The sequence below is a fragment of the Aethalodelphis obliquidens genome, unplaced genomic scaffold (genome assembly GCF_003676395.1).
Source record: "Aethalodelphis obliquidens isolate GAN/ISIS:26980383/991018 unplaced genomic scaffold, ASM367639v1 scaffold23, whole genome shotgun sequence".
Classification (NCBI taxonomy): domain Eukaryota; kingdom Metazoa; phylum Chordata; class Mammalia; order Artiodactyla; family Delphinidae; genus Aethalodelphis; species Aethalodelphis obliquidens.
This window is the reverse complement of record NW_020837967.1, coordinates 15,879,048-15,906,195: the sequence shown is the minus strand read 5'-3', so window position 1 is coordinate 15,906,195 and position 27,148 is coordinate 15,879,048. Positions and strand designations below refer to the sequence as shown.

The following is a 27,148-nucleotide window of genomic DNA, read 5'->3' as shown; positions in this document are numbered from 1 at the left end:
ACCTCACCCTCTCCAGGCAATAGCCTCTTCTTCCTCCTACCAAGTCTGCTCTTAGGTAACTTACTTCAGTCAGGTATATCTTAATATAAATCTTATTAAGTACACATTTGATGGGAATTTAATGGGTTTGGGGTTGGCCAGACTGGCTGCGAATCTTACTAGCTCCACAGCTAACATCTTCTTTACAGGGTTATGTGTTTAAATGATATAATACACTATAAAACACAGGCTATGACTGTGAAATGGGAAGTTCCTTCTGTTCTCTTATACCCATGGTCAACCAAATATTCCTAAAGTAACAGCAAGTCTGGGTTTCCCTTTTTCATGTACCCTTGGCCAAATGAGCTTCCTTGACTTACTACATAATTCCGTGTACTTGTCTACAGAACAGGGATAATACTCCTCGTCGCTAACTTCGTAGGATTCTGGAAGAACATATTTTGCACGCCGTACAAGGCTGCTATGGCAACGAAAGCCCTGTGGACCACATGTAGCCGACAGATTAGAATGACAAAGACCAACCTCAGCAGAGACGCAGGGGAGCAAACCCACGTGTGTGTTGCCAGTGGCATCGAAAATTGGCCCAGCCTTTCAGAAGAGAGAACTGGCATGTGTCACCAGTGCCACTGAGCTGTTTGTCCCTTTGGCTTTATTAACTCCACTCTGGGAAATGCATCCCAAAGAAATGACACCTGCTCCTTCCCCCATGCTTCAAAAAAGACATTTGCAAACTTTTTCAAAACGAAGCAACCTACATTTCTTTAAAGGGACTGGGGCACCTTAACACAAAAGGATGAGGTATCGTGATGTCATGAGATAGCACGTCATGCTTGGTGGAGCACGCTGATGTGTGTCATGTGTGTGTGGATGTGTGTTCAGTGTCGTCATCTGGAACATGGGAATCATGAATGTACCTGTCCCACGAGGCTGCGTCAGGGGGTAACAAGTTCAGCTTAGAAAAGCACTTACAACAGTGCCCGGTACATAGGAAACTTCACTAAATGCTTCCTATTATTACTATTAATTATTATTTTACCAAAAGGGAAAAGGAATAAAGAAGAATACAAAACAGCACGTACATATCGATTAGAACAATGGTATTGGATGTGAATAATTTCTAGAATAGAATCCAGAGGAGTGAAATGTTTTAGTGTTTGGTAGCTTCCCCCTCCCAACCCCCCAACTTTATTAGTTATAACTGACATGTAACACTGTACAACTTTAAGGTGTACAATGTGTAGATTGGATACACTTACACATTGCCACATGATTATCATCTAACTCGCCCATCCTGTCACATAATTACCATGGCTTTCTTGGGGTGAGAACATTTAAGACCTATTCTCTTGGCAACTTTCGAGTATATAGTTCAACACTGTTATCTACAATCACCATGCTGTACCTTAGAACTTATTCATCTTCTAACTGGAAATTGGTACTTTTTGACCAACATCTCCCATGTCCCCCACCCCTGGCAACCACCCTTCTGCTGTTTCTACGAGTTCAGTAAGTGCCTTTTTTTCTGTAGGTTCGTAATAGATCAGAAAATAGATGAATAAATATCTCCAAAGCAACCTGGCAGTTGCTATGAAGACAAGCTCAGCAATTTCCATGAAACGATTCTCTGGCTGCCACCAAGGTCACTGACTGATTTCTAAGTAAACCAACCAATACCATGAGGACTTGGAATGCTGGAAGAGCAGCCCTGCTGGCTTTACGGCTGAAGGGCCTGAACTTGGCTGGAGCGGAACCAGGACCAATAGACGTCTCAACTGAAGTCCCCAGTTCTGTCCATTCTACCGTGTGGCACTACACTCTGTGGGGCTTCCTCCAAATCAGGGGTTTCACCCAACTTGCCACATGCTTTCTGAGTAATTCAGTAGCCAAGCATGTCCCTGGTGGCGATTTCTATTTCTAACCCAAGGGAAGGGAAGACTTCATATTCTTGAGAGAGGCCCACCTTGAGTCTGCAGGATAAGATGGACATCAAATATACCTGGATACTAGTAAAGGGCACAGGGGCTATAACTGGGGCCTCTTTGAGGGGATGCTGGCATTTGAAAGCAGGCCCTGGTCCAAGCACGCCTCTTTCTCCTGCCCTGACCCATGGGGGCACCCTATCAGCTCGTGCCCCTTTCTCATCCGGTCACATCCTGCAGCTGGGCTGAGGCCCTTCCCCGCTGTAGAACCTTCCACTGCCTTCCCTCTGCACTTAGAATAGTATCTAAATTCCTCACCACAACATCTGTACATGCTTTGCTCTCTACTTGAATGGCTCTTTCCTTCTGTCCTCATCCTTTCGGCCTCAGTTTGTTTTACTTCCTCAGGGAAATGGCCTTGGTTGAGGCCAGCTCTGTTGGGTAAACATTCATCCTGCACTTTTTCTTAACACTCAGCACACATATAATGACCTGTTCCAGATCCATTTTCTGCATCGGATTAGGGAGCAGGGAGCCTTGTCCTAGTGATGTCCACTGCCCTGGTCCAGTATCAGGCATATAAGCATTTGTTGGATATATGGCCTCATAAATGAATAAATGAAGGAGGAAGTGAATAAATGAATGAAGACTGAAGGGAGAGGACTAAAGACCGCCCCCTGCAAATTAATGACTCATCCGGAATTTCAGCATTAAGCAGGGAAGGGGTGGTGCAGGGAGTTACCCCAGAGCCTCTGAAGTTGCATCAAACAGGTGACTTGGGGAGAGGTTAATACGTCTGGAAGCAAACCAGGCTCATCAAAGGCACCGTCCAGGCCTCCTGCAGGTCTGGAGGACACTCACCTGCACCATCTGTGTGGTTCTTATTGGCTGTGGTTTTCATCACTTTCTCGCTGAAGGAAAGAAAAAGAGAGTCAGCGATCCGGTTTCCCAAATGCGTCCCCCCCTTCCATTCACTATTCTAAGCAATCAGCAGCAGCTAGTGAGGGTATTAAGCAATGAAGGTATTTCAGCGTCAGCACCACTACTGGCCGGGATGGAAAAGGCTTCCCAGGTGTGCAGCTGAGGCACGCTCATGGCCCTCAGATGACGGAGGATGTGGATACATGTGGATGGTGGCGGCAGGCACTGCACAGTGGTCCATGAAGCCACATGCACTGGGAAGCCCATTTACCCTTCTTGGGCCAAAGAATTACCAGAAATAGACAAGCAAACAAACCATGATTCATAGAGATGCGGGTATTTTCAGCCTTGAAATGATTACAAGAAAACGATTGGAATGAATGAATGATCTTAATTATTAAAGAGAAACAGATTGAATTACTTTGAATTGGTTTGCCTTTTTTTTTTTTTTTTTTTTTTTTTTTACCTAGATGCATCTTTGCTATTACTTGTAAGGGGCCCTTTAAAAAGCGCAGACTGAACAAGGCCAGTTAAACTGGCAATCTGTTTCTCCATGGCTTGCATCCTCTCTCTGTAAAACAAGAGAATTATTTGTTAAAGCTTATGTTGACTTTCAGACTGGTTCGTCTAGGTGAATGATCATCTGAGGGTTATAAAAGTTCCACTTAGCAGGCCTCCAAAGTTCACCCCAACCTGGCTCGGGGAAGCTACCGAGCCTGCAAATTCCCACTGAGCTCAAGATTTGATGGACAGAGTTTAGTATTAACCCGATGACCTTACTGAAAAGACACTGGACAGACCAGCAGAGGCCTCATGGAAAACGGAAAAGCTTGGAAATAATTCTCTTTGTGCATCTTTGTGTTTTTGAGCCTTTCTGCCCTTCTTTTACTATTTGACCTCTGCACCAGGGGGACCCTAGGCCACTTCTGAGCTGTGTTCCTCCCCGCAGCTGGGAGGCTGCTGACTGACTTTGGTGTAAACGATGGAGATGTTCGTTGTGTGTCTGGAGTAAAACTTGTTGTAAAGCCCAAGAGCAACACAAAGCGAATGTCTCTTACGAACACGGAAAAGTGTGCTTGACATCAATGTCTTCCTTGAGGGTAGAGGGTCCTCAATTCAATGTCATAGGAACCTGGGGGCTTTTACAGGATCAAGCAGGAAAACAAATACCCCTAACAACTCGGTTATCTCAAGACCTAAATAAAAACTCTTCCCGATTTTGATATTATGCACAGACACCACACCTCTCTGTTCAGGGCTCTCCGGGGCTATGCACAATTCATGTAGCTTTTGAAACTGGCTCCCATTTCTGTACGTCAGACAACGGCAGCGCCAAGGAACTATTCCCAGTATTCCCAACACATTATCAAATCACCACCACAGAGTGACCTCTGCTAAGGACAGCCATCACACACGCACTGGCATGTGAATTCAGTTACACCTACTTGGTAGTTCAAGACAATAAAAGAGAGAAGGGAGAAGAGTCAGAACAGTGTGGACACCTGGACTGCCATCGTATGCCATCAGCAAGTGTCTAGTCCCAGCCTGAGACAGAAAAGGGACCCCATTCTTCACGGGGGGTCTCAGTCCCATGGGCCTCTTGTAGTATGAGCAATGGTGATGATTCCTGGGCTACAAACAGCACTTTCAGACACTGTGGTTTTTAAATACAAGCCAACTGCTTTACCTGGTACCCAACAGAAAGAGTCATGGGGTCTGTTCTTTCACTAGAACAAAATAACTGATATGCTGGACTTCACGAGAGATGCTGTATCTGTATCTTGAACTTCATGGCAATCAAGAGGACTTTCAAGGGTAATTTTGTTCATACACAACTTTTTGGTCTTGCGTTTTGCCTTTGGAATATAACTCTTAGTGCCGTAAAAAAAAACCCATTGAGAGTCATTTCACAATCGCAAGCTTCTGACTTCAGAATTCCATGCATTTTCTTTAGTTTAAAATGGACGGTTGTGTCACAATACTGGGTTTCTTGGATGTAAGTCGTGCAGTCTGGAGAGTTAATGGTTGTCAACCCACTGGGGGGAAAAAATTAAGCATTAATAGTATGGTCTCTTTGTTCTAATAGTGTGGAAAGAAGAAATCTCAAACAGTGAGAAGAGATATGCATCTACCCGGAATGACTTTGCAAGTGTTTTCAGGCATAGCTGTGAACGCCAAACCTCTGAGCTGCAGAGCATTTTCAGCTATACGTGTATTCTTGGCGGCCTGTCTGCCATTAAGCAGGGCATTGCCAAAGAGAAAAATAAGTAAGAAATTCCACTCACGAAAGCAGGTTAGTAAATACCCATGGGAGATTCCAAGTTTATCAGACCCAAGTTGCATGGCAGCTCAGAAGCGATGGGGTGGTGGCTTGTCTCCATGTGTCAGGGGTACAGACTCACACAAATGAGCTCTTGGGAAATGGACCACTTCTGGGAGGACCTGCTGAGTTCCAGGTAGAAGTTGTCCAGAACGCCCATTCTTCCCACAGTAAGGCTGGAAGCCAAACTCAAGACCCTAAGAGTGGCAGAGAGCTACCCCGAGATGTACGAGTTTAACGCTCTTATTCAATCCTAGGCAAATGCAAAGGATTTCATTTCTTTTAAAATGGCAGGACATTCTTAGGGTCTAGACAGCTTTGGTTAGGAAGAGGCTTAACGGGTTCTGTGAAGCTGTAGTGCAGGATACGAAGGTGCGGAGACTGACTACACTCAAGAGACAATCACATTAAGAGATGTAAACAGTAGGTAAGTCCACAGATGCAGAGAATAAGCAAGAGTCTGGTGGGAGAGAAACGGCAGACGGATTCCAGTGCTGGCCTAGGCACGGTCCTGATTAGGGCTAAATCAGTGTACTCTCTGGTCCCTCTCTGGTCACCAGCTTTCATTAACTGGTCTAACAAAGGAGGGCAGCAGCATTAAAAACTGAAACAAAGCACTAGAATCATTCCAGATTCAAGACGTTGACCATCAACAGATTCATCACCATGGTGAGAACTGCCGAGTGGTTCAGCACAGGTGGGTCCTCTCAGAGGGGTGTCCACAGGGCTTCGTACACGCCTTTGGCATCCGCCTTGGCTCAGCAGGTACTTGGCTTCTCACCCATCTTCCCCTAGACAACGGTTTTAGGATGCAGAGAAAGAAAACTCCCAAACGGCGCCCCAGTCTCCTGACTACCCAGGGATGACGTTGACATAGGATGAGGGTCTGGATGCTGCAGAGCAACAGCCCTGCGTTTAGTCCAGATATCCACACGCTTGTTCTCCTTTTTGTATCTGTGAGGACAGGACGGGATGCTCCTTGGGTGGCCTCCGCCAGGCTATGTCACCAGTGGGGTCACCAGGAAGGAGACATGATCTGCCAGAACCTTGAGAGTTCAGTACACTTGAGCTTGACGGTCGAGGGAGAGCGATTCTCTCCCCCTGCTCAGGAAACAGTGCATGCCCCAGGCGCTGTGCACACGGATTGCACATGCGTGTTCCACTGTCTTGGCCAAATCCACTTCACAGAAATACAATTTTGTATTTGACACATGGTAATGAGAAAACTTTTCCCCTCCTGTTTAATCATCAAAGTGTTTCTGGTTTCAGGATTCATTTGAGGGAGATTATCTGATTTATAAATTCATAAATAAGATTGTCTTTCCATTTCATGGTTGGTAATCTGGAAACAATTTTATGGTTTAACTAAATTTCAGCAACTGGAAACTTAGGCAGACTTCTCCCATGATGAAATGTTATGAAGTATGTTTTAATGGGAAAGGGGAAAAAAGAGAAATGCAGTGGAAGAAGAGAAATTAAAACAACCCTGTCATTTTATTGCAGTGGCAATTTTGTACGATAATCATCAGAAGACTAAAGATGCTTAAGTTAATTGTTGCCAGTATCACTTGGTTTAAGGTATTCCAGGGCAGGTATAATTACTGTTGAAAAGATGGTCTAAAAGTGATTTCAGAAACCATTTTATATCATTCCATAAACCATATTTATGTGATTAGTACGTATGGTTAACTAGTCATTTAGTGTCATAAGTCGGGCTGGCTGAATGAATTTTCTCGGGGTCCAAGCATAATATTAATAAAAAATTCAAATCCAATCCAGAGAACGTGCTGATCCCGGTATTAAATTCCTGTTGCTACAACCAGCTTTCCTGCGAGCCCCATGTCTGCCTGTGAAGATGAAGTTAACCCAGTCTGCTCGTGGTCTGCTCTCTGTCTGCAGAGTCCAGCGAAGGAAAAAAAAAAAAAATCTGCATTTGGGGAGATATTTTTAGCCAGTTGAGTCCATTCATACGACTTTAAGTTTTCACTTTCAATGTTTTTTGACTGGGGACTTGTCTTTGGACTGACTGAGGCCTCCTTAAGCCTGAATTAAGTCTTTATCATTGTGTATCTAGGTAAAGTAATGGCTATTAAAAAACAAGTAGTATGAGAATGGAATTCCCCTATAATAAACCCCTAAGGAAATGTTTTTAAATATCCCGAAGTGCGGGGAGCTGGCTGACACCAGCCAACCAAGCTGATGTGATAGGTCCCAAGTCCGCATTCACCTTTGTAACCAGTTACTAACTTTGGAACGCAGTGGTACAGGATAGTCAGCAAACACTATAGTAACCAGGGCTGGCTTTCTGAGAGTACTTGCTAGGTGGTCCATCATTCCCTTCTAGTTCTAATATTTTGTAATTATTTTTCTGGTTCCTGCTCATTCCCTGTCAACTCTCTCCCCTTCAGAAAGTGATAAATGGTCAATGAGTCATCAACAAACATTTCTGAGCACTTAATATGTGCTAGGTACCATGTGAGCTGCTGTGGACGTGGCAAGTGTCATCATTCTTAAGCAATGCCTGCCTTTCACAAAGTCAATTTTTTTTTCTAGGAGCAATCTAAGTGACTTAAAACCCTTTTGTCTTGGCAGTGCCGAAGGCTTTTTTCCCAAAACTTGAATAGTGAACAGGCTGAAAGCTAGGCCATGCCCTTGTTTGTTCATGCCCCGATTCTTTGCTATGAGGGAAAAAAATCCAGAGTAATTGAAGACACTGTTTTTAGATGAATTCAACAGAGTACTGGAATTCAAATGATCTGAATTTGTGGTAAAGCTTTACGGAGGACTCTGAGCCATGAGCTTTCTATTTCTGCCCAAAGGTAACCTATTGGTGAAAGAGCTGATAACTAAGGACATTCTTCTAAAAATGCCCAATAAATTTAACTTCTCATGGAAACACCTAGATTTATTGAGGAGATATTAACAGAGTTAGTGGTAATTGCAACGGGGCTACAATGACACGTACCTCTAAATATTTCATAGGCAACAGTACTGCCTGGGTACCACTGCATGCTCCTTGGGGATAACAACCACATCTCGCACCTTTTCTTGCATCCTCAGTCCTTAGAGGAGGACGAGGCACACAGAGGCTCATGAAGAAATATCATCTAAAACCCTGACCTTGAAGGCTGCTGTCTCTCCCCCTGCCCTCTGCTCATGGAGAAAGGAGACCAGGGCTGTTCTATCTTCCCATTGCCACTTCAATCCGTCATCTGTCCAAACCCTCAACATCTCCCCTGCTTCTGGGTTCTGAATTACTCATCCTGAAGTTCCCTACCAGCATCCAGGAAATTCCCACACATCCCTGGATGACCTCAGCACAGGAAGTTGGCCTCCTGGCTGCCACACCCCAGGCCATGACCTTTGAGAGCTTCAACATTCGCACCAATAACCCTTTCAGAAATTTGGCACTAGGATCCCCAAGCTCTTCTTCAGACATTCTCTGACCTTAAATTCTTACTTGATACAGTTTTACGTTCTAGAACTGAAACTCCAAAATCCCCTTTAAGAACAGCAATCTTCGGCTGTCTTCTGTTCCCATTCACACAAACCAGCTCTTTGCCTGCAGGCTGGCCTTACCTCCTTCACTGCCAGCCATCAATACTGTGTGGGAATTCCTTTTAATTTTCCTGCTCCTTACCCTGGGAGACCCCCTCACATACTCTCCACTGTCCTGACCTCTCTCTCAGCCTTGCTGTCCCTCTGCTGGTATGACTTTGCCCCTGAATGACTGAGGAGCAGAACAGATGAGAAGAAACTGACTGGCGTGGTGGCAGTGAGGTCGAGAGCAAGGGCTGGAGTCTGGGCATCTTCGGATACAGCTCCGAGAGCATCCTCTGCTGTCCCATGTGGAATGTGAGAGACGGCATCAATAAGACACCAAGGCTTTTGGCCCAAGTAATGGATGAAAGAAGTAGTCATAACCGAGATGGGAAGAGAGGAGTTCGTTTTTGGACATGCTGAGTCGGCCAACAGACACTCAAGGGGAGGTACAAATCAGTGCTCATAAATCACTGCATGTCTCTGAGTCTCAGTTTCCTCAACCATCAAACTAGGAGAACAACTGCCTTAGCTGTGCCACAGGGCTGTCCTCCTACAGTGACATGGGGAAGGAGGGCAAAGGAGAAAATACATGCACAAGCACATTATAACAGGCAAAACCTGATGGATATGTAAGGCTTCCTTTTATCCCTTCAAGTTCATTCATTCAGCAACGATTTTTCTGGCATCAACTACGCCAGACACAATTCTAACTGCTGGGGCATTAGTGGTGAATAAAACAAAGGGCTTGGTGGAGTCAAGGTGGTGGAGTGGGAGGACACGGAGTTCACGTCTCCCCACAACTAGGGCACCTGCCAGATGCTGGTGGGGGACCTTGACACTCAAGGAGACAGGAGGAACCCACGAGCGACTGGGTAGGAGGAAAAGAGGAGGCCGGATGGGACTGGTGCCCCTGAGGGGTGGCTGGGAAAGGGGAGGGGTTCCCACACCTGGAGGGACCCTCGGGGGCTCGGAGGATCAGGGGAGAGTGCAGCTAGCATTTCCCCTGCCCAATCAGGCCCCGGGAGGCCTGCTGGGTCCCAGGCTGGGTTCTCTGCCTTCTGGGGCCCTCTCCAGCCATGCTGGTCCTAGGGGCGTAGGGAGGGGGAGAAGAGGAGGAGGGGCAGACAGGGAGGGGCCCTCCAGGATCGGAGGATCAGGGGAGATGCGGCTAGTTTCCCCCACCCACCTGGGCCCTGGGAAGCCTGCTGGGCTTCCAGGCCTGGTCCCCTGCCTTTCAGGGCCCCCTCCAGCTGCACGGGTCATGGGGCGGGTGGGGAGGGCAGTGAGAAGAGGAGAGACAAACAGGGAAGGAGTCTCCGGAATCAGAGGCTGGGGGGAATGCACCTAGTGTTTCCCCTGCCCACTCGGGCCCAGAAAGCCTGCTGGGGTCCTGGGCCTGCTCCTCTGGCCTTTGAGGCCAGAGGCGTTCCTGGGCCCCTCCAGCCGTGCTGACCCTAAGCCCCCCCCACCCCAGGGCCTTTCCCAATCATGCAGGTTCTAAACCTAGACCCTGCCCCAGCCTAAACCCCGCCCCCACCAAAGCCCCGCCTCCCACAGCCAAGGCCTTTTCCAGCTGTTTGTTTTTTGTGTGTATGCTACTGTGGTTCTGTTTTACCTTCTGGCTGTTGTTTCATTTATATTTTTATTTTTTCTAACATAGCTGTTAGTTTTCTCATCTTATTTTATTTTTTACTCTTTGTTATTGTTCTGCTCCTTTTTTTTTTTTTGCCACCCCATGCAGCTTGCAGGATCTTGGTTCACAAGCCGGGCGTCAGGCCTGAGCTCCTGTGGTGGGAGCTCTGAGTCAGGACCACTGGACTAACAAAGAACCTCAGACCCCAGGGAATATTCATCAGAGTGAGATCTCCCATAGGTCCTCATCTCAGCACCAAGACCCGGCTCTACCCAACAGCCTACAAACTCCAGTGCGGGAAGCCTCAGGCCAAACAACCAGGAAGACAGAAACACAATCCCACCCATTAAAAAAAAAAAAAATTGAGATGACAAAAAAATATGTTACAAATGAAGGAGCAAGGTGAAAACCTACAAGACCAAATAAATGAAGAGGAAATAGGCAACCTACCTGAAAAAGAATTCAAAGTAATGATAGTAAAGATGATCCAGAATCTTGGAAAAAGATGGAGGCACGGATCGAGAAAATACAAGAAATGTTTGACAAAGATTTAGAAGAATTAAAGAACAAACAGAGATGAACAATACAATAACTGAACTAAAAAATACACTAGAAGGAATCAATAACAGAATAACGGGGGTAGACGAACGAATAATGAGCTGGAAGACAGTAAGGTGGAAATAACTGCCAAGGAGCAGAATAAAGAAAAAAGAATTGAGGACAGTCTCAGAGACCTCTAGGGCAACATTAAACGTACCAACATTTGAATTATAGGGGTCCCAGAAGAAGAAGAGAAAAAGAAAGGGTCTGAGAAAATATTTGAAGAGATTATAGTCAAAAACTTCCTTAAGTGGGAAAGGGAATACCCAACCAAGTCCAGGGAGCATAGAGAGTCCCAAACAGGATAAAACCAAGGAGAAATACGCCAAGACACATGTTAATCAAACTAACAAAAGTTAAATTCAAAGAAAAAATATTAAAAGCAGCAAGGGAAAAGCAACAAATAACATACATGGGACTCCCCATAAGGTTATCAGCTGATTTTTCAGCAGAAACTCTGCAGGCCAGAAGGGAGTGGCAGGATATACTTAAAGTGATGAAAGAGAAAAACCTACAACCAAGATTACTCTACCTGGCAAGGATCTCATTCAGACGGAGAAATCAACAGCTTTACATACAAGCAAAAGTTCAGCAAAAAGAATTCAGCACCACCAAACCAGCTTTACAACAAATGCTAAAGGAACTTCCCTAGGCAGGAACACAAGAGAAGAAAAGGACCCACAAAAACAAACCCAAAACAATTAAGAAAATGGTAATAGGAACATACATATCGAAAACTACCTTGACTGTAAATGGATTAAATGCTCCAACCAAAAGACACAGACTGGCTGAATGGATATAAAAACAAGACCCATATGTATGCTGTCTACAAGAAGTCCACTTCAGACCTTAGGGACACATACAGACTGAAAGTGAGGGGATGGAAAAAGATACTCCATGCAAATGGAAATCAAAAGAAAGCGGGAATAGCAATACTCATATCAGATAAAACAGACTTTAAAATAAAGAATGTTAACAAGAGACAAGGAAGGACACTACATAATGATCAAGGGATCAATCCAAGAAGAAGCTATAACAATTATAAATATATATGCACCCAATATAGGAGCACCTCAATACATAAGGCAAATGCTAACAGCTATAAAAGGGGAAACTGACAGTAACACAATAATAGTGGGGGACTTTAACACCCCACTTACACCAATGGACAGATCATCCAGACAGAAAATTAATAAGGAAACACAAGATTTAAATGACACAATAGACCAGATAGACTTAATTGATATTTATAGGACATTCCACCTGAAAGTGGCATAATACACTTTCCTCTCAAGTGCACACAGAACATTCTCCAGGATAGATCACATCTTGGGTCACAAAGCAAGCTTTGGAAAATTTAAGAAAACTGAAAACATATCAAGCATCTTTTCCAACCATAATGCTGTGAGATTAGAAATCAATTACAGGGAAAAAACTGTAAAAAACACGAATACATGGAGGCTAAACAGTGAACTACTAAATAACCAAGAGATCACTGAAGAAATCAAAGAGGAAATAAAAACATACATAGACACATATGACAATGAAAACACGATGACCCAAAACCTGTGGGATGCAAAAAAAAAACAGTTCTAAGAGGGAAGTTTATAGCAATTCAATCTCACCAAAGAAACAAGAAAAATCTCAAACAAACAATCTAACCTTACACCTAAAGCAACTACAGAAAAAAAGAACAAAGAAAACCCAAAGTCAGTAGAAGGAAAGAAATCATAAAGATCAGAGCAGAAATAAATGAAATAGAAATGAAGAAAACAATAGCAAAGATCAATGAAACTAAAAGCTGGTTCTTTGAGAAGAGAAACAAAATTGATTAACCTTTAGACAGACTCATCAAGAAAAAAAGGAAGAGGATGCAAATCAATAAAATTAGAAATGAAAATAGCAATCACAACTGACACTGCAGAAATACAAAGGATTATCAGAGACTACTACAAACAACTATATGTCAATAAAATGGACAACCTGGAAGAAATGGGAGAAATTCTTGGAAAGGTACAATTTTCCAAGACTGAACCAGGAAGAATTAGAAAATATAAACAGACCTATCACAAGTAATGAAATTGAAACTGAAATTAAAAATCTTTTTTAACAAACAAAAGTCTAGGACCAGATGGCTTCATAGGCAAATTCTAGCAAACATTTAGAGAAGAGCTAACACCTATCCTTCTCAAACTCTTCCAAAAAATTGCAGAGGGAGGAACACTCCCAAATTTGTTCAACGAGGCCACCATCACCCTGATACCAAACTAGACATTATAAGACACCAAAAAATTACAGATCAATGTCACTGATGAACATAGATGCAAAAATCCTCAACAAAATACTAGCAAACAGAATCCAACAACACATTAAAAGGATCATACACCACGATCAAGTGGAATTTATCCCAGGAATGCAAGGATTCTTCAATATACGCAAATCAATCAATGTGATACACCATTAAGGAATAAAAACCATATGATCATCTCAACAGATGGAGAAAAAGCTTTTGACAAAATTCAACACCAATTTATGATAAAAACTCTCCAGAAAATGGGCATAGAGGAAACCTACCTCAACATAAAGGCCATATATGACAAACCCACAGCAAACGTTATTCTCAATGGTGAAAAACTGAAAAGCGTTTCCACTAAGATCAGGAACAAGACAAGGATGTCCCCTCTCGCCACTCTTATTCAACACAGTTTCGGAAGTCCTAACCACGACAATCAGAGAAGAAAAAGAAAAGGAATCCAAACTAGAAAAGAAGAAGCAAAACTGTCACTGTTCGCAGGTGACATGATACTATACATAGAAAATCCTAAAGATGCCACCAGAAAACTATTAGAGCTAATCAATGAATTTGGTAAGGTACAGGATACAAAATTAATGCACAGAAATCTCTGGCATTCCTATACACTAATGATGAAAAATCAGCAAGAGAAATTAAGGAAACAATCCCATTTACCACTGCAACAAAAAGAATAAAATACCAAGGAATAAACCTACCTAAGGAGGCAAAAGACCTGTACTCAGAAACTATAAAACACTGATGAAAGAAATCAAAGATGACACCAACAGAGGGAGAGATACACCATGTTCTTGGATTGGAAGAATCAATATTGTGAAAATGACTATACTACCCAAAGCAACCTACATATTCAATGCAATCCCTATCAAATTACCAATAGCATTCTTCACATAATTAGAACAAAATATTTTACAATTTGTACAGAAACACAAAAGACCCTAAATAGACAAAACAATCTTAAGAAAAACAGAGCTGGGGGAATCAGGCTCCCCGACTTCAAACTATACTATAAAGCTACAGTAATCAAGACAATATGGTAATGGCACAAAAACAGAAATATAGAACAATGGAACAGGATAGAAAGCCCAGAGATAAACCCACGTACATATGGTCACTTAATTTATGACAAAGGAGCCAAGAACATACAATGGAGAAAAGACAGCCTCTTCAGTAAGTGGTGCTGGGAAAACTGGGCAGCTATATGTGAAAGAATGAAAATTAGAACACTCCCTAACACCATACGCAAAAATACACTTAAAATGGATTAAAGACCTAACTGTAAGACCGGACAGTGTAAAACTCTTAGAGGAAAACAGGAAAAACACTTTTTGACATAAACCACAGCAAGATCTTTTTGACCCACCTCCTAGAGTAATGAAAATAAAAACAAAAATAAATAAATAGAACCTAATTAAACTTAAAACCTTCTGCACTGCAAAGGAAACCATAAACAAGACGAAAAGACAACCCTCAGAATGGGAGAAAATATTTGCAAACAAAGCAGCAAAGGATTAAACGCCAAAATATAAACAGCTCATGGAGCTCAATATCAAAAAAACAAACCACCCAATTAAAAAATGGGCAGAAAACCTAAATAGACGTTTCACCGAAGAAGACATACAGATGGCCAAGAGGAACATGAAAAGATGCTCAACATCACTAATTATTAGAGAAATGCAAATCAAAACTACAATGAGGTATCACCTCACACCGGTCAGAATGGCCATCATCAAAAAATTTACAAACAATAAATGCTGGAGAGGGTGTGGAGAAAAGGGAACACTCTTGCACTGCTGGTGGGAATGTAAAGTGATACAGCCACTACGGAGGACAATATGGGGGGTCCTTAAACTAAAAATTGAACTATCATACGACCCAGCAATCCCACTACTGAGCATATACCCTGAAAAAACCATAATTCAAAAGGACACATGCACCCCAATGTTCATTGCAGCACTATTTACAGTAGCCAGGTCATGGAAGCAACCTAAATGCTCACTGACAGACAAATGGATAAAGAAGATGTGGTACATATATACAATGGAATATTACTCAGCCATAAAAAGGAACAAAATTGGGTCATTTGTAGAGATGTGGATGGACCTGGAGCCTGTCATATTGATTGAAGCCAGAAAAACAAATATTGTATATTAACGCATTTATGTGCAATTTAGAAAAATGGTACAGAGGAACCTATTTGCAGGGCAGATATAGAGACACAGGCATACAGAAGGGACATGTGGACCCACGGGGGGAAGGGGAGGGTGGGACGAATTGGGAGATTAGCATTGACATATATACACTACCATGTGTAAAACAGCTAGCAAGTGGGAACATGCTATAAAGCACAGGAAGCTCAGCTTGGTGCACTGTGATGACCTAGATGGGTGGGAGGTGGGGGAGGTGGGAAGGAGGGGATATATGTATACATAGAGCTGATTCACTTCATTGTACAGCAGAAACTAACACAACACTGTAAAGCAATTATACTCCAATAAAATAAATAAATAAAAATAAATAAATAAAACAAAGGGCTTACCCTGGTGGAATTTACATTCTAGGGGTTGAAAGTAATGGTACAACATAGTAAAAAAAAAAAAAAATATATATATATATATATATATAGATATATATCGCTGGCCAAAAAGTTCCTTCGGGTTTTTCCATACAATATCACAGAAAAACCTGAATGAACTTTTTAGCCAAGCCTATATATATATATACAGATATTACTTGTTTATAATGTAATATATTATTTGTAATATCGATATACTAATCATACGGTTATGTGTATGTGCACAGGTACGTGTGTAGGTGTGCCTTGCTGAGCTCATGGCCTTCGGGTGAAGCCCTGACGTCAGGGAGGAGCCATCCAGGTAGATGAAGGTGGAAGGAAGCACAAGGCAAAGGAAGAGTAAATGCAAAATGCCAGAGGCAAGAAAAGTCCCAGGAAGTTCAAACACAGGAAGCCAGTGAACGAGGTCACGGCAGGAAACGTAAGCAGCTGAATGAACTTGGCACACAGAGGAAACACGGCCCGCCTTCCCCCAAGGGGCTCCCACCCCTTGTTAAATAGAGGCGCCCCTTCTCTTCACCCCCATAACCCAAGGAGAACCGCATCCTGCCAGATGCAGAATTCTAGACTCACACAATTGTCTAGTTAGAAGGAACTTATTTTAGACGCCCCTGGTTTTCTTTCCATTCTGGTCTGGTGATCTTGACTGAAGCAAAAAAAAAAAATGTGTGGCAGGCCCAGCAGGCTGGGCAAAGCTCAGCCACGCCCGGGCCTGCGCTCCTGACAGGCACAATGGCTGACTTCCGTGAGGGGAGGCTTCTGCGCAGCATAGCAACTGCACCTGGAAAAACTCCAGGTCGCCTTTAATCTATTTCACAACCTACTGTCTGGGCGGGCTGTTCTGGCCGAGACCAGAATACGGACCTAAGCCAGCCTCTGGACACACAGTGCCTCAGACACACAGTCTCCAAACGGCCCCTGCGCTACTGCTCCTTTATGCAAAGGGGCTATGGCTTCACGGTGTATGTCATAAAGTCTCTTATTTATGGAGAACTTTCCAGTTCACAAAGCAATTTTACACCCGTTTTCATTTCAACAGAACCCGTAGGAGGTCCTAGTTGCCATCCCCTGGTCACAACAAGGACACCGAGGCTTACTGGCAAGGCAGGGCCTAAGGAAACACAGCTGGTCACGTGTACCCCCTCCCCCATCCAGGGCTCCCAGCAGGGCTCTGGGCCACCTCCTGTGACTCACCCACCATCTGGGGTGAGGCTCCACTTCCCAGTTGACGAGCGCCTTCACTCCCCAGGGCAAGCCTACACCCTGCCTTATGATATCATGTGCTTTGCGTTTTCTTCCTCTTCCCTGAGGGCAATTTTTAATATTCCTGCTCTGGAAGTGACAGAGCAGTCTTTTTTTTTTTTTGTACAGGTACAAACCAGTATGAGTAGCTGTTTGTTCACGTTCTGGCTACTTGAATACAGACCTGTATTTGACCTTCCAATGAGTGAAGGTATCAGAGGATACGGGGTTATGGTCTCTTGAGTGATCCTACGGGGGCTGCAGAAGGAAGCTCCCCACTCCCACCTGTTTTTTTTTTTTTAATAATAAATTTATTTATTTATGGCTGCATTGGGTCTTCGTTGCTGCACACGGGCTTCCTCTAGTTGCGGCACGCAGGCTTCTCATTATGGTGGCTTCTCTTTGTTGCGGAGCACGGGCTCAAGGCGTGCGGGCTCAGTGGTTGTGGCTTGCGGGCTCTAGAGCACAGGCTCAGTAGTTGTGGCACATGGGCTCAGTAGTTGTGGCTCACAGGCTCTAGAGCACAGGCTCAGTAATTGTGGCACAAGGGCTTAGTTGCTCTGCAGCATGTGGGATCTTCCTGGACCAGGGCTCGAACTCATGTCCCCTGCATTGGCAGGCGGATTCTTAACCACTGTGCCACCAGGGAAGCCCTTCCCACCTGCTTTTGATCCACAGATTCTCAGGGTGGACTCCAAAGAGATAAGATAATGATTCCTAGGGAGAAGAAGGAAGGCATTTCCTATACTTGGTCTCTCTCATGGGTTTTTCTTTCTCTTTCTCTCTCTTTTTTTTTTGGTCTTCTTAGATCCCTGTGCTTGTTGCAGGAGTAGGGACACACTGCCTTTATTACAAAGACAAAAAAACCTGAGGCTGCATGACAGTGAAAACATCATTTGACCAGAGAAGCAGCAATCATTGGTCCTTTGGGAAGTGTCCTGTTTCTCCTTCTAAAAGTCTGCAATTAAGAGATCGAACCCCTTTATCCTACATTGTTGGTGGGAATGTAAATTGGTGCAGCCACTTTGAAAAACAGTTAAAAAACTAAAAATAGAGTTGCCATATGATCCAGCAATCCCACTCCTGGGCATATATCCAGAAAAGATGAAAAGTCTAATTCAAAAAGATACATGCACCCCAATGTTCACAGCAGTACTAGTCACAATAGCCAAGACATGGAAGCAACCTAAACGTCCACTGACACATGAATGGATAAAGATGATGTGTTACATACAGACAATGGAATACTACTCAGCCACAAAAAAGAATGAAAAAATGCCATCTGCAGCAACATGGATGGACCTAGAGATTATCACACTAAGTGAAGTAAGTCAGACAAAGACAAATACCATATGATATCACTTACATATGGAATCTAAAATATGACACAAATGAATTTATCTATGAAACAGAAATAGACTCACGGAGAACAGACTTGTGGTTGCCAAGGGGACAGGGGGTTGGGGGAAGGATGGATTGGGAGTTCGGGATTAGCAGAGGCAAACTATTATATATAGGATGGATAAACAACAAGGGAACTAACGATATTCGATATCCTGTGATTAAACCATAATGGAAAAGAATATGAATCACTTTGCTGTAGAGCAGAAATTAACACAACATTGTAAATAACTATACTTCAAGAAAATAAACTTAAAAAAAAGAGATTGCATCCCTTCAGCTCTGAAGATGGACAGGGAGAAAGAGTAGATATTACTGGCAATACATGTTGGCCCTGTAAGAGTCAATAAAGACTTTTTAAGACCCAAATTTTTGGAAATTCAAATTAATGCTTAGACCTGGCTATATTTTTGAATCACTTCATTCATGAAAAATCAAGTCCAAAACTCAAATAAGGACAAGTGTAATCTCTGTAAACTCCACCAGAGAGCAGGACAACTAATCACAAGAGGGGTTAAATGGCTGGGACATCATGGCAGCCCTGGATTATTCAGCTGCTGGGCCGTCAGGCTATTTTTAGATGAGCCCCATCTTCAGGTTGGGTCATAGTCACACCAATTCTGCAGTGAGTTGATCTTGCCAGGCTGAACCTGTACCTAAACATTTATTCCTCTTCTCTTTGAAGAAAGACGTTTTAGTTGGCAAGGAAAGGGGCTTATCTGAATCGCACAGAATCTAGGTTGCTCTGACTTAGTTTCTGGTTTCAGACCTAAGGTGTCTGATGGACAGCACCTCGTGAATATTCAGAGGAGATACAGGGGTGCATTTTAATGTCACCTAATTAGTGACAGAGGATGGCTTTCCCTTTTGAGAAACTGATTTGTTTAAAGTAACACAGAGCTTGTGGCAGTCATTCCACCGGTATTTTTGATAGAATACCCCTTGGATAAGAGTAGGGCTAGCTTCAGACATTTGTCAGTTGGTTGAATATCACGTTTGTCAGACAGCTCTTGAATGAACTCAGCAGCCTAAGGAATGACTAGCAAATATGACTTAACCATAAAGTTATATTCCTTTGAATGAAATCATAATTCAATTTATCAGCACCTATGCGCTCTGAGACTGCCAAAACAGCATATCTAGATGTCATTTTTATAGGAAGCATAATGGAAGAAATACAGCAAATTTTGAATAGAGACCAATCTGTCTTTCCAAATGGTATCTTTTCATTCCATTATGTAAATTCCTTAAATGCCAGTCCATCTTGGCATTCTCATGAAGGCTTCCAGCCCAGCCTAAGTTCAGGAAAATGCTCCCATTTCTGAACTCACAGCAATCACTCTCTGTATCACTTCTTTGGAATTAATTATGTACAAGCCGTCCCCAAATTATGGTAGGCTTGTAACTGCAAAGTTTTCGTCTACTTTCATTGTTTAGAACTTGGAATAAAATGGTGGTTGGATTTCCAGCTGGCCCATGGAAGCCTCTTTAACCTACAGTGTATTATTAGTCCTTTCATTGTTCCTCATTGTTTTCAAGGAAAACGTGTCCTGACTTTCCAGCTGAACTTGGGAGATGCTGGGAACAGATCTCCCCCTGCACCTCCAGCCTCAGGGAAAGACACCGTCCCCCTTAGTGACTTGTACAGCCTCCTCTCTTCTCTCCACTTCACCAGGAGACACTGCCGCTCTTAGGGTGACGAGATCATCCCTGGGCAACACCTACGAATGAAATCCTATTGTTGGGATTGTTCTTAAAAACCAGTTATTTAATAAGCATTCGTAGCTCAGAAGCTTCCTGCGCTTAACCGTGGCATAGCTTACACATTCGTATTATGCTTTTAATGTTTTATGACTGTCTTCCCCAGTTCGTATTCCTTGCAGGTGGGGACACATCTGAGTTTCTTTGTACCCTGCAAAGCAATCAGTCCCCAGCTAAGCACACAAAGAGCTCAATAACCATGTATTGATCCCTAATTAGAGCTACCCAGGAAAGCAATTCAGGCAATAACTGAATCGGTCAGGCACTGTTAGGCATCAAAACAGGCATCAGATAACCTAATAATTTCAGCGCTACCCGGTTTGGCATCCGTCATACAGCTCAGGTGCAATTTTAAGAAGATGCTGTAATCCTGGCTTGTCTCTTGGCACCTGGTCCCAAGACAACGTACGACCCCCACTACTCTCCTGATAGGGACTGAAAAGTGGCTTTGAGAGCCTACACATTCTCAACTGGATCTTTCATCCCACCTAATTCCATTCTCCGTGCGCACTTACTTTTACTCTCTCCTGTATCCCCCGCCCACCTGCTTTATATTCTTCCTAGCATTATAGTTAACAATTTGTCTCCCTGCTTCCTCTGGCACAGTCCTTGTCCTCACCATTTCTGTGTATTCACCTCTGGGCTTAGTAGCATTTAGTGGAGTGCTTTGTTCAAAGTAGGAACTCGGCACTTATGCTACGCCAGGCATGGCACAAGGCACTTAACTGTAATGAGTTGCTCCATCCTATGAGGCAGGTGCTATTATTATCTCTGTTTTACAGATGAGCAAGCTGAGGCAGAGCAAGACTCAGTGATCTGTCAAAGTTTACAACTGCTAACAAGTGTCAGAACAGGCACTTGAACCCAGGCTATCTGGCTTTGGAGACCATGTTCATAAACATGGCACATGACTGCCTCTCAATGAATGACTGATCACAGGTTGGTTGAACCAAAGATAACAGCAAGTTCTAACAATAATGAAGCTGCTTTACCACGAGGGAAAGGGTAGAACTGAGCTAATCATCACCAAGATCCACGTTTTGGATTTGACAGCATTTCACAATGTCTGGAGACATACATCTTCGGTTGTTGCGACTGGGGCAGCATTTCAGGGGAGTTTGCTACTGGCATCTAGTGGGATGCGGGGAGGCTGGAGATGCTGCTAAACATCGTATAATGCACAGGACAGGCCCCAAATACCAAGTGTGCAGAAGTTAAGAAACCTTGCTCTGGGAAGGTCCCAAGTCTAACTACTTACAAGACGTCTGATATAGCTCCCTTTTGACTATACAATCAGGAGAAAGAAACAAATTAACCATTCTTTTTCAGAATCACCTCTCTAGCAGGATATCTAACATAGTTTAGAAAATCTTCAAAGGTATGCCAGGCACTGTGAACATTTTAAATGACACAAATATGAATTCAGACTTTCAATTAACTGGTAAACCGAGGATGTATCCTATTCCTCAAAGCTACCAACACAATAATACTTCATGCTCATAAAATGAGAAAGTGATGTTAAATGATTAAGAACAGACCCAAGCTACCAGTTAGCATGCAGGCTTCCTCCTGTACATAGACATTTTCCTTCCCTTTCATTCTAAGGCACGGGATTCTACTTCTCTAAATCTGCGATGCCTTAGAAATCACAGCAGCTGTCATGTGGCTTCTTTTCCTCCACATACAAGTGCCCAGACAGGCAAGAATCTGCTCCCAAGTGAATTCTTGACTAGTCTGTTGAATTTAGCTACTGTAGGTGCAGAACAGTGTAAAAAGTATGATCTCAGTTCAAGTTTACCATGTCTTGAAAAATACTTTATTAGGAGGAATCTGTTATACATTTGGAAGGAGAGCTATTAGTCACTTTGCAGTGAGCACCCTTGAATTTTGAGTGTTATTTCGATAGAGATATTTCACATCATATGAGCCGGGCTATAAATACAAAATAGCAAAACATAAATGTCCTAGCGTTTTACAGTTCTTAAGGGCTGTTTTATGTGCCATGGATAGGGATGATGATGCTGTTTAATGAAGTAATTTTATAACCTTGGCAAGACACAGCCTCACGCCCACAGTCACCTGTCACACACTGTCTCCCTTGCACAGGGCCTCTTAGTCACTTGGACCCACTCTCTTCCTGGAGGCCTTGCTGAAAGGAAATCATCTGGGTAAAACCACCTCAGCACTCAAGGTCATTTTCCTTCTAGAAGCTCAGACTTGAGAATTACAGTCAGCCCTCCATATTCGCAGGCTTTGCGACCTCAGTTTCAACCAACCGCAGAAAGAATTTTGCAGATTGGTTGAATCCGTGGATGTGGAACCACGGATATGGAGGGCTGACTGAACTATGCCCTTTTAAATAAGGGACTTGAGCATCTGCGGATTTGGGTATCCACGGGCTCCCGGAACCAATCCCCATAGATACTGAGAGACAACCATACTATTCTGACGGTCAAAGCAGTTGTAATCCGCTTTCCTACCCCAAAGTCCATGGCCGTCTTGGGAGGAAGATGCTACCATCATACATGTTCTACACTATTTTTTCCAGATCTCCTATATATAATTTGTCACCGCTAGATGCTTTGTGGAAGCATCTTTATAAGAGATGCCAAATTCATTAAATCGAAGCACATGAGCTACGTACAAGATCAAGGGGAAATTACTTTGTCTTTAACTCATTTTCAAGTCAATAGAGCTATTACAAAATTGTGTTCAAAAGAAAAAAAAAGCTACCGTTGGAAGTTTCCTGAGTACAGATGAGAAAGAAAATTTTTCTCTCTGATTTCAAACACTCTGCAGTTAATGGGCTATTTCATAGAAGTGCTCTTCTGAAGAGTATATGAATCCAGCAGTGCCCAAAAGAAAGTATCTCTACAGATTTCTCAGTCTCCCTCCTGTGTTTTTGTAGCTTCACATCTTAGAAGTAAAATTTCACTTGAGAGTTTCATATAAAAAACACTCAGATTTGCTTTTTAATATTATGAAATTGCAACAGAAATTGGTTTGACACGTTATAGGACCCTGTACTCATGAAGTTACTTTTAGGGGTTGAAGCTTCTTTACAAATATTTACTTGCACAGACTAAATATACCTAAAATAGCACCACTGTATAGGTGTAACAATGGATTATAATTGTGTGCTTCAGTAATTGTTTCTGGTGTTCTTGTTTTTAAAATTTTCTTTGACATGGTACTCACATTCATTTTTTTCAAAATAAAATCTACCAAGAGTGTTCTCTTCTTTCTTCCCCTATCTCTGCATAATTCTGCTAATATACTAGCTGGGACAGTTATATTTTAAATGACATGTATATATTTAGCAGCATAATTATGCAAATTCTACCATGTTGATGATTGTAAATATCCTTTCAGAGCAGCTACTTAGCATTTTTTTTTTTTCTCGCGGTACGTGGGCCTCTCACTGCTGTGGCCTCTCCCGTTGCAGAGCACAGGCTCCGGATGCGCAGGCTCAGCGGCCACGGCTCACGGGCCCACCCGCTCCGCAGCATGTGGGATCCTCCCGGACCAGGGCACGAACCCGCGTCCCCTGCATCGGCAGGCGGACTCTCAACCACTGCGCCACCAGGGAAGCCCAGCTACTTAGCATTTTGTCCTGGTTGAAATGCTTCGAATTCACTCCCAAATTCACTTCTCTGCTGGGTGAAGGTGGGGCTCACAGTTCTCACCCAGCAGGCAGAATACTGCACAGCGGTAAAAAGTATGGATTCCTTAATGTACCTGGACATCATTCTATGCCACTTACTGGCTCTGTGACCTTGGGCAAGTTACTTAACCTCTCTGAGCTCTGTTTCTGCATCTGTAAAATAGGGATGATGATAGTACATACCGCACTGGGTCGTCATGACGATTACATCGGATGATGTATGGAAACTACTTAGCATCACGCTTGGTCCATAAAAGACTCTCAATAAATGATAGCTATCGTCAGTGTTCTCATATTACCCAGCAGGACTACATTTCAGCCTAGACATCCAGCTTTCCAAGAGTTTACAATTGCAGCTGAAAAGAGGAAGTATGGCGCATTCCGACCTGTCCAGGTAACAGTGGGGTGGTGGGTAGCAGCGTTAGCAGCACAACGTCCAGACTCAAGTGTTTACTCGAGAATCATTCTTTACATACTTTTGTCATGTGCCTGGGTTGAGTCAGTGGGAATGTTTAGGTGTTTCAGTAATACCAACTCTAAATGTAGACGATGTGTGTGTGTGTGTGTGTGTGTGTGTGTGTGTGTGTGTGTGTGTGTGCGCGCGCACGCGCGCACACGCGTGTGTAGGGCTACAGGAGAAGGGAATCTAGCCTGTGGTGAGAAATCACCTAGACAAGATGTGAGATAAAATTCCTCCTCTGCTATTCCACATTTACAGGAATGAATTCAAAAATGTGAAATCATATTCTGAATTACAACCATATGTCAGAATACGGCAGTGATCATGACAGTGTATTTTAGGTGAACATTAATCTTTAGTCAACTTTCCTAATCCTTGTTTTTCTAGAAATAAGAACTTGGATTTTCTAAAAGGAGTTGCTAACACATAAGACAGAAACCCATAGCGTTTTCTGAGCTTCCTTAAAAAACAGAAACCTGAGGAAGCAGAGGCCCTGAAAATATACCGATGCTACCGAAGGCTAAAATTCTTCAAGACTCTGATCAGGGAGCAGTACAGAGGCAACTCCACATAGCAGAGGGCCCTTCATTTTGGTCCCACCCATAACCCAATCCTGGGAACTGGGTTCAGTGATGTTCAGTTATATGCACGTGGTAACCACATGCGTGACGATGAACTAGGTGCTGAGCAAGAAGCCAGACGCCATCGTTGGCCAGAGCGTGCCTGGCGCTCGGCAGGGTGCATGTGGCTGGATGTGATAAACAGTGGAATCAAGCTCACGATCATCTCATTCCCACGAGGTGGGTCAGCAGGGTGGTGGGGGAGGACGGATTCTGGCCCTGGAGACGGACAGTTCTTATTATTTCCTGGACTAAATTCTTATGACTCCAAGTCCCTTCCTATCAGTGACACACATTTCCCAACCAGTCCCTCACAGCCCACCGGGGCAGAGGTGTTACCCTTTCTTAGAAGCACAGGGCGCAAGCTCCCTATAGCCTTAAGGCACGTCTTGGTGGACTTCCCTCTGGTTGTGACACTGGTCTGTTCAAAGAGCCTCAGTATTTATCCCACACCCCTCAGCTTTCTATGGTCGTGGGAGGCATCCCTTTCTTTGCTTCTTAGAATTTAACTTCCTAAGGACTTTGGCAAGGAGAGAATAAATACCTTTTTCCGAGGCTTCATTTTCCTTAGTCCTGCATAATCAAGCCTGTCATCGTTTTGTCTTGTTTCCCATGCAGCAGATTTTTTAATAGGAACTATTCTTGGAGACAGTTTACATCAACTCTACCCACTTGCCATTGGCCAGAACCCACTCACATGGCCACGCTTAACTGCAAGGGAGGCTCGGAGGTGCAGATAGTTTTGTGCCCCAGAGGAAAAGAAAATACGGTTTGGTAACCACATAGCCTTGTCTCTGCCATCATCTATTCTTCTCTCAGCAAATACCTGTTTCATCCTTCTTTCCACACAAAGAATGTATACCCTCCCTCCACAAGGGAAACAATGCAAAGTCTCATTCTGTCATGGAATCCAGCGCCATGTACAGGATCTCTGGGAAATGTGCAACCTGCCCCATCGGTATCAGATGTGGCTCCTGGTGACCTTGCAAGCAGTTAACTAAAGAGCCAAGTTACCTGTAGCCCTTACAACCAGTACTACAGCAGCGGAGCAAAGACAATTTGTAACCTCTTGTTCCTTGAATATTTGGTAGCTCTTGTCTATAAACCACTTCACTCTAGTTCAAGCCAGTCACTGTTGCTGTTCTTTTGTTTGTTTGTTTGTTTTAACCGTACGCGGGCCTCTCACTGCTGTGGCCTCTCCTGTTGTGAAGCACAGGCTCCGGACGCACAGGCTCAGCGGCCATGGCTCACGGGCCCAGCCGCTCCGCGGCATGTGGGATCCTCCCGGACGGGGTCATGAACCCGTGTCCCCTGCATTGGCAGGCGGACTCTCAACCACTGCGCCACCAGGGAAGCCCACTGTTGCTGTGTTTTTTTTTTTAAACTGTGTAGAGAGGGTTAGAGCTTTTTGGTACATTGATGATCCCCCAACTTCCACGTTTATTCTCTTTCCATCTTCCTGGAATCTTTCTTCTGGAACCAGATAAGAGATGGCCCTTTCATGATAAAATTCTGCCAGTGAGGACAGAGCGTTCCAATTTGTGTGATTAAGATAGTGATATACCATCACATTCCAGTCACAATTTTGGCCTTCTTTTTACAAGGTCATGTAGTAGAAAGTGACATGACCGGTTTTGGTAAGGAGGATGGAACAGTGGTTCCAGTGAGGTACTGAGTGGCTGAATATCTGAATTTTATTTCTCATGCCCCTTCTGAATTCCCATATGACAACAGGTCAAATGCTTAACCTCCTTCGGACTCAGTTTCTTTGACTAGATTTTTATGATTATAATTATTATGTTGCCTTCTGTCAGCCAGTTCAGGGTAGAGAAATCCCCTCTATCAAGAGTAGCTTTTCTGGGGCTTCCCAGGTGGTGCAGTGGTTAAGAATCTGCCTGCCAATGCAGGGGACATGGGTTCGATCCCTGGCCCGGGAAGATCCCACATGCCACGGAGCAACTAAGCCCGTGCGCCACAACTACTGAGCCTGCGCTCTAGAGCCCACTTGCTGCAACTACTGAGCCCGCGTGCCTAGAGCCTGTGCTCCGCAACAAGAGAAACCACCACAGTGAGAAGCCCGTGCACCACAACGGAGAAGCCCCCGCTCGCTGCAACTAGAGAAAGCCCGCGCAGCAACGAAGACCCAACGCGGCCAAAAAAAAAAAAAAAAAAAAAAGA

General features: G+C 43.7%; 1 protein-coding gene across 30 annotated transcripts in view; it reads right to left on the bottom strand.

Moving 5' to 3' along the window:
- Positions 1-27,148, bottom strand: part of KIAA1217 (KIAA1217 ortholog) — a 326,984-nt gene that overhangs the window by 48,885 nt on the left and 250,951 nt on the right. For 23 of the 30 annotated variants that reach the window (XM_027121823.1, XM_027121822.1, XM_027121824.1 and 20 more), the window contains 2 exons: positions 3,307-3,411; positions 2,781-2,830 (listed from right to left, as the gene is read on the bottom strand). In XM_027121823.1, the coding sequence (XP_026977624.1) occupies positions 2,781-2,830; positions 3,307-3,411 (155 nt within the window). The remainder of the gene's footprint in view (positions 1-2,780; positions 2,831-3,306; positions 3,412-27,148) is intronic. The other 7 variants (XM_027121852.1, XM_027121849.1, XM_027121853.1 and 4 more) reach the window with 1 other exon arrangement.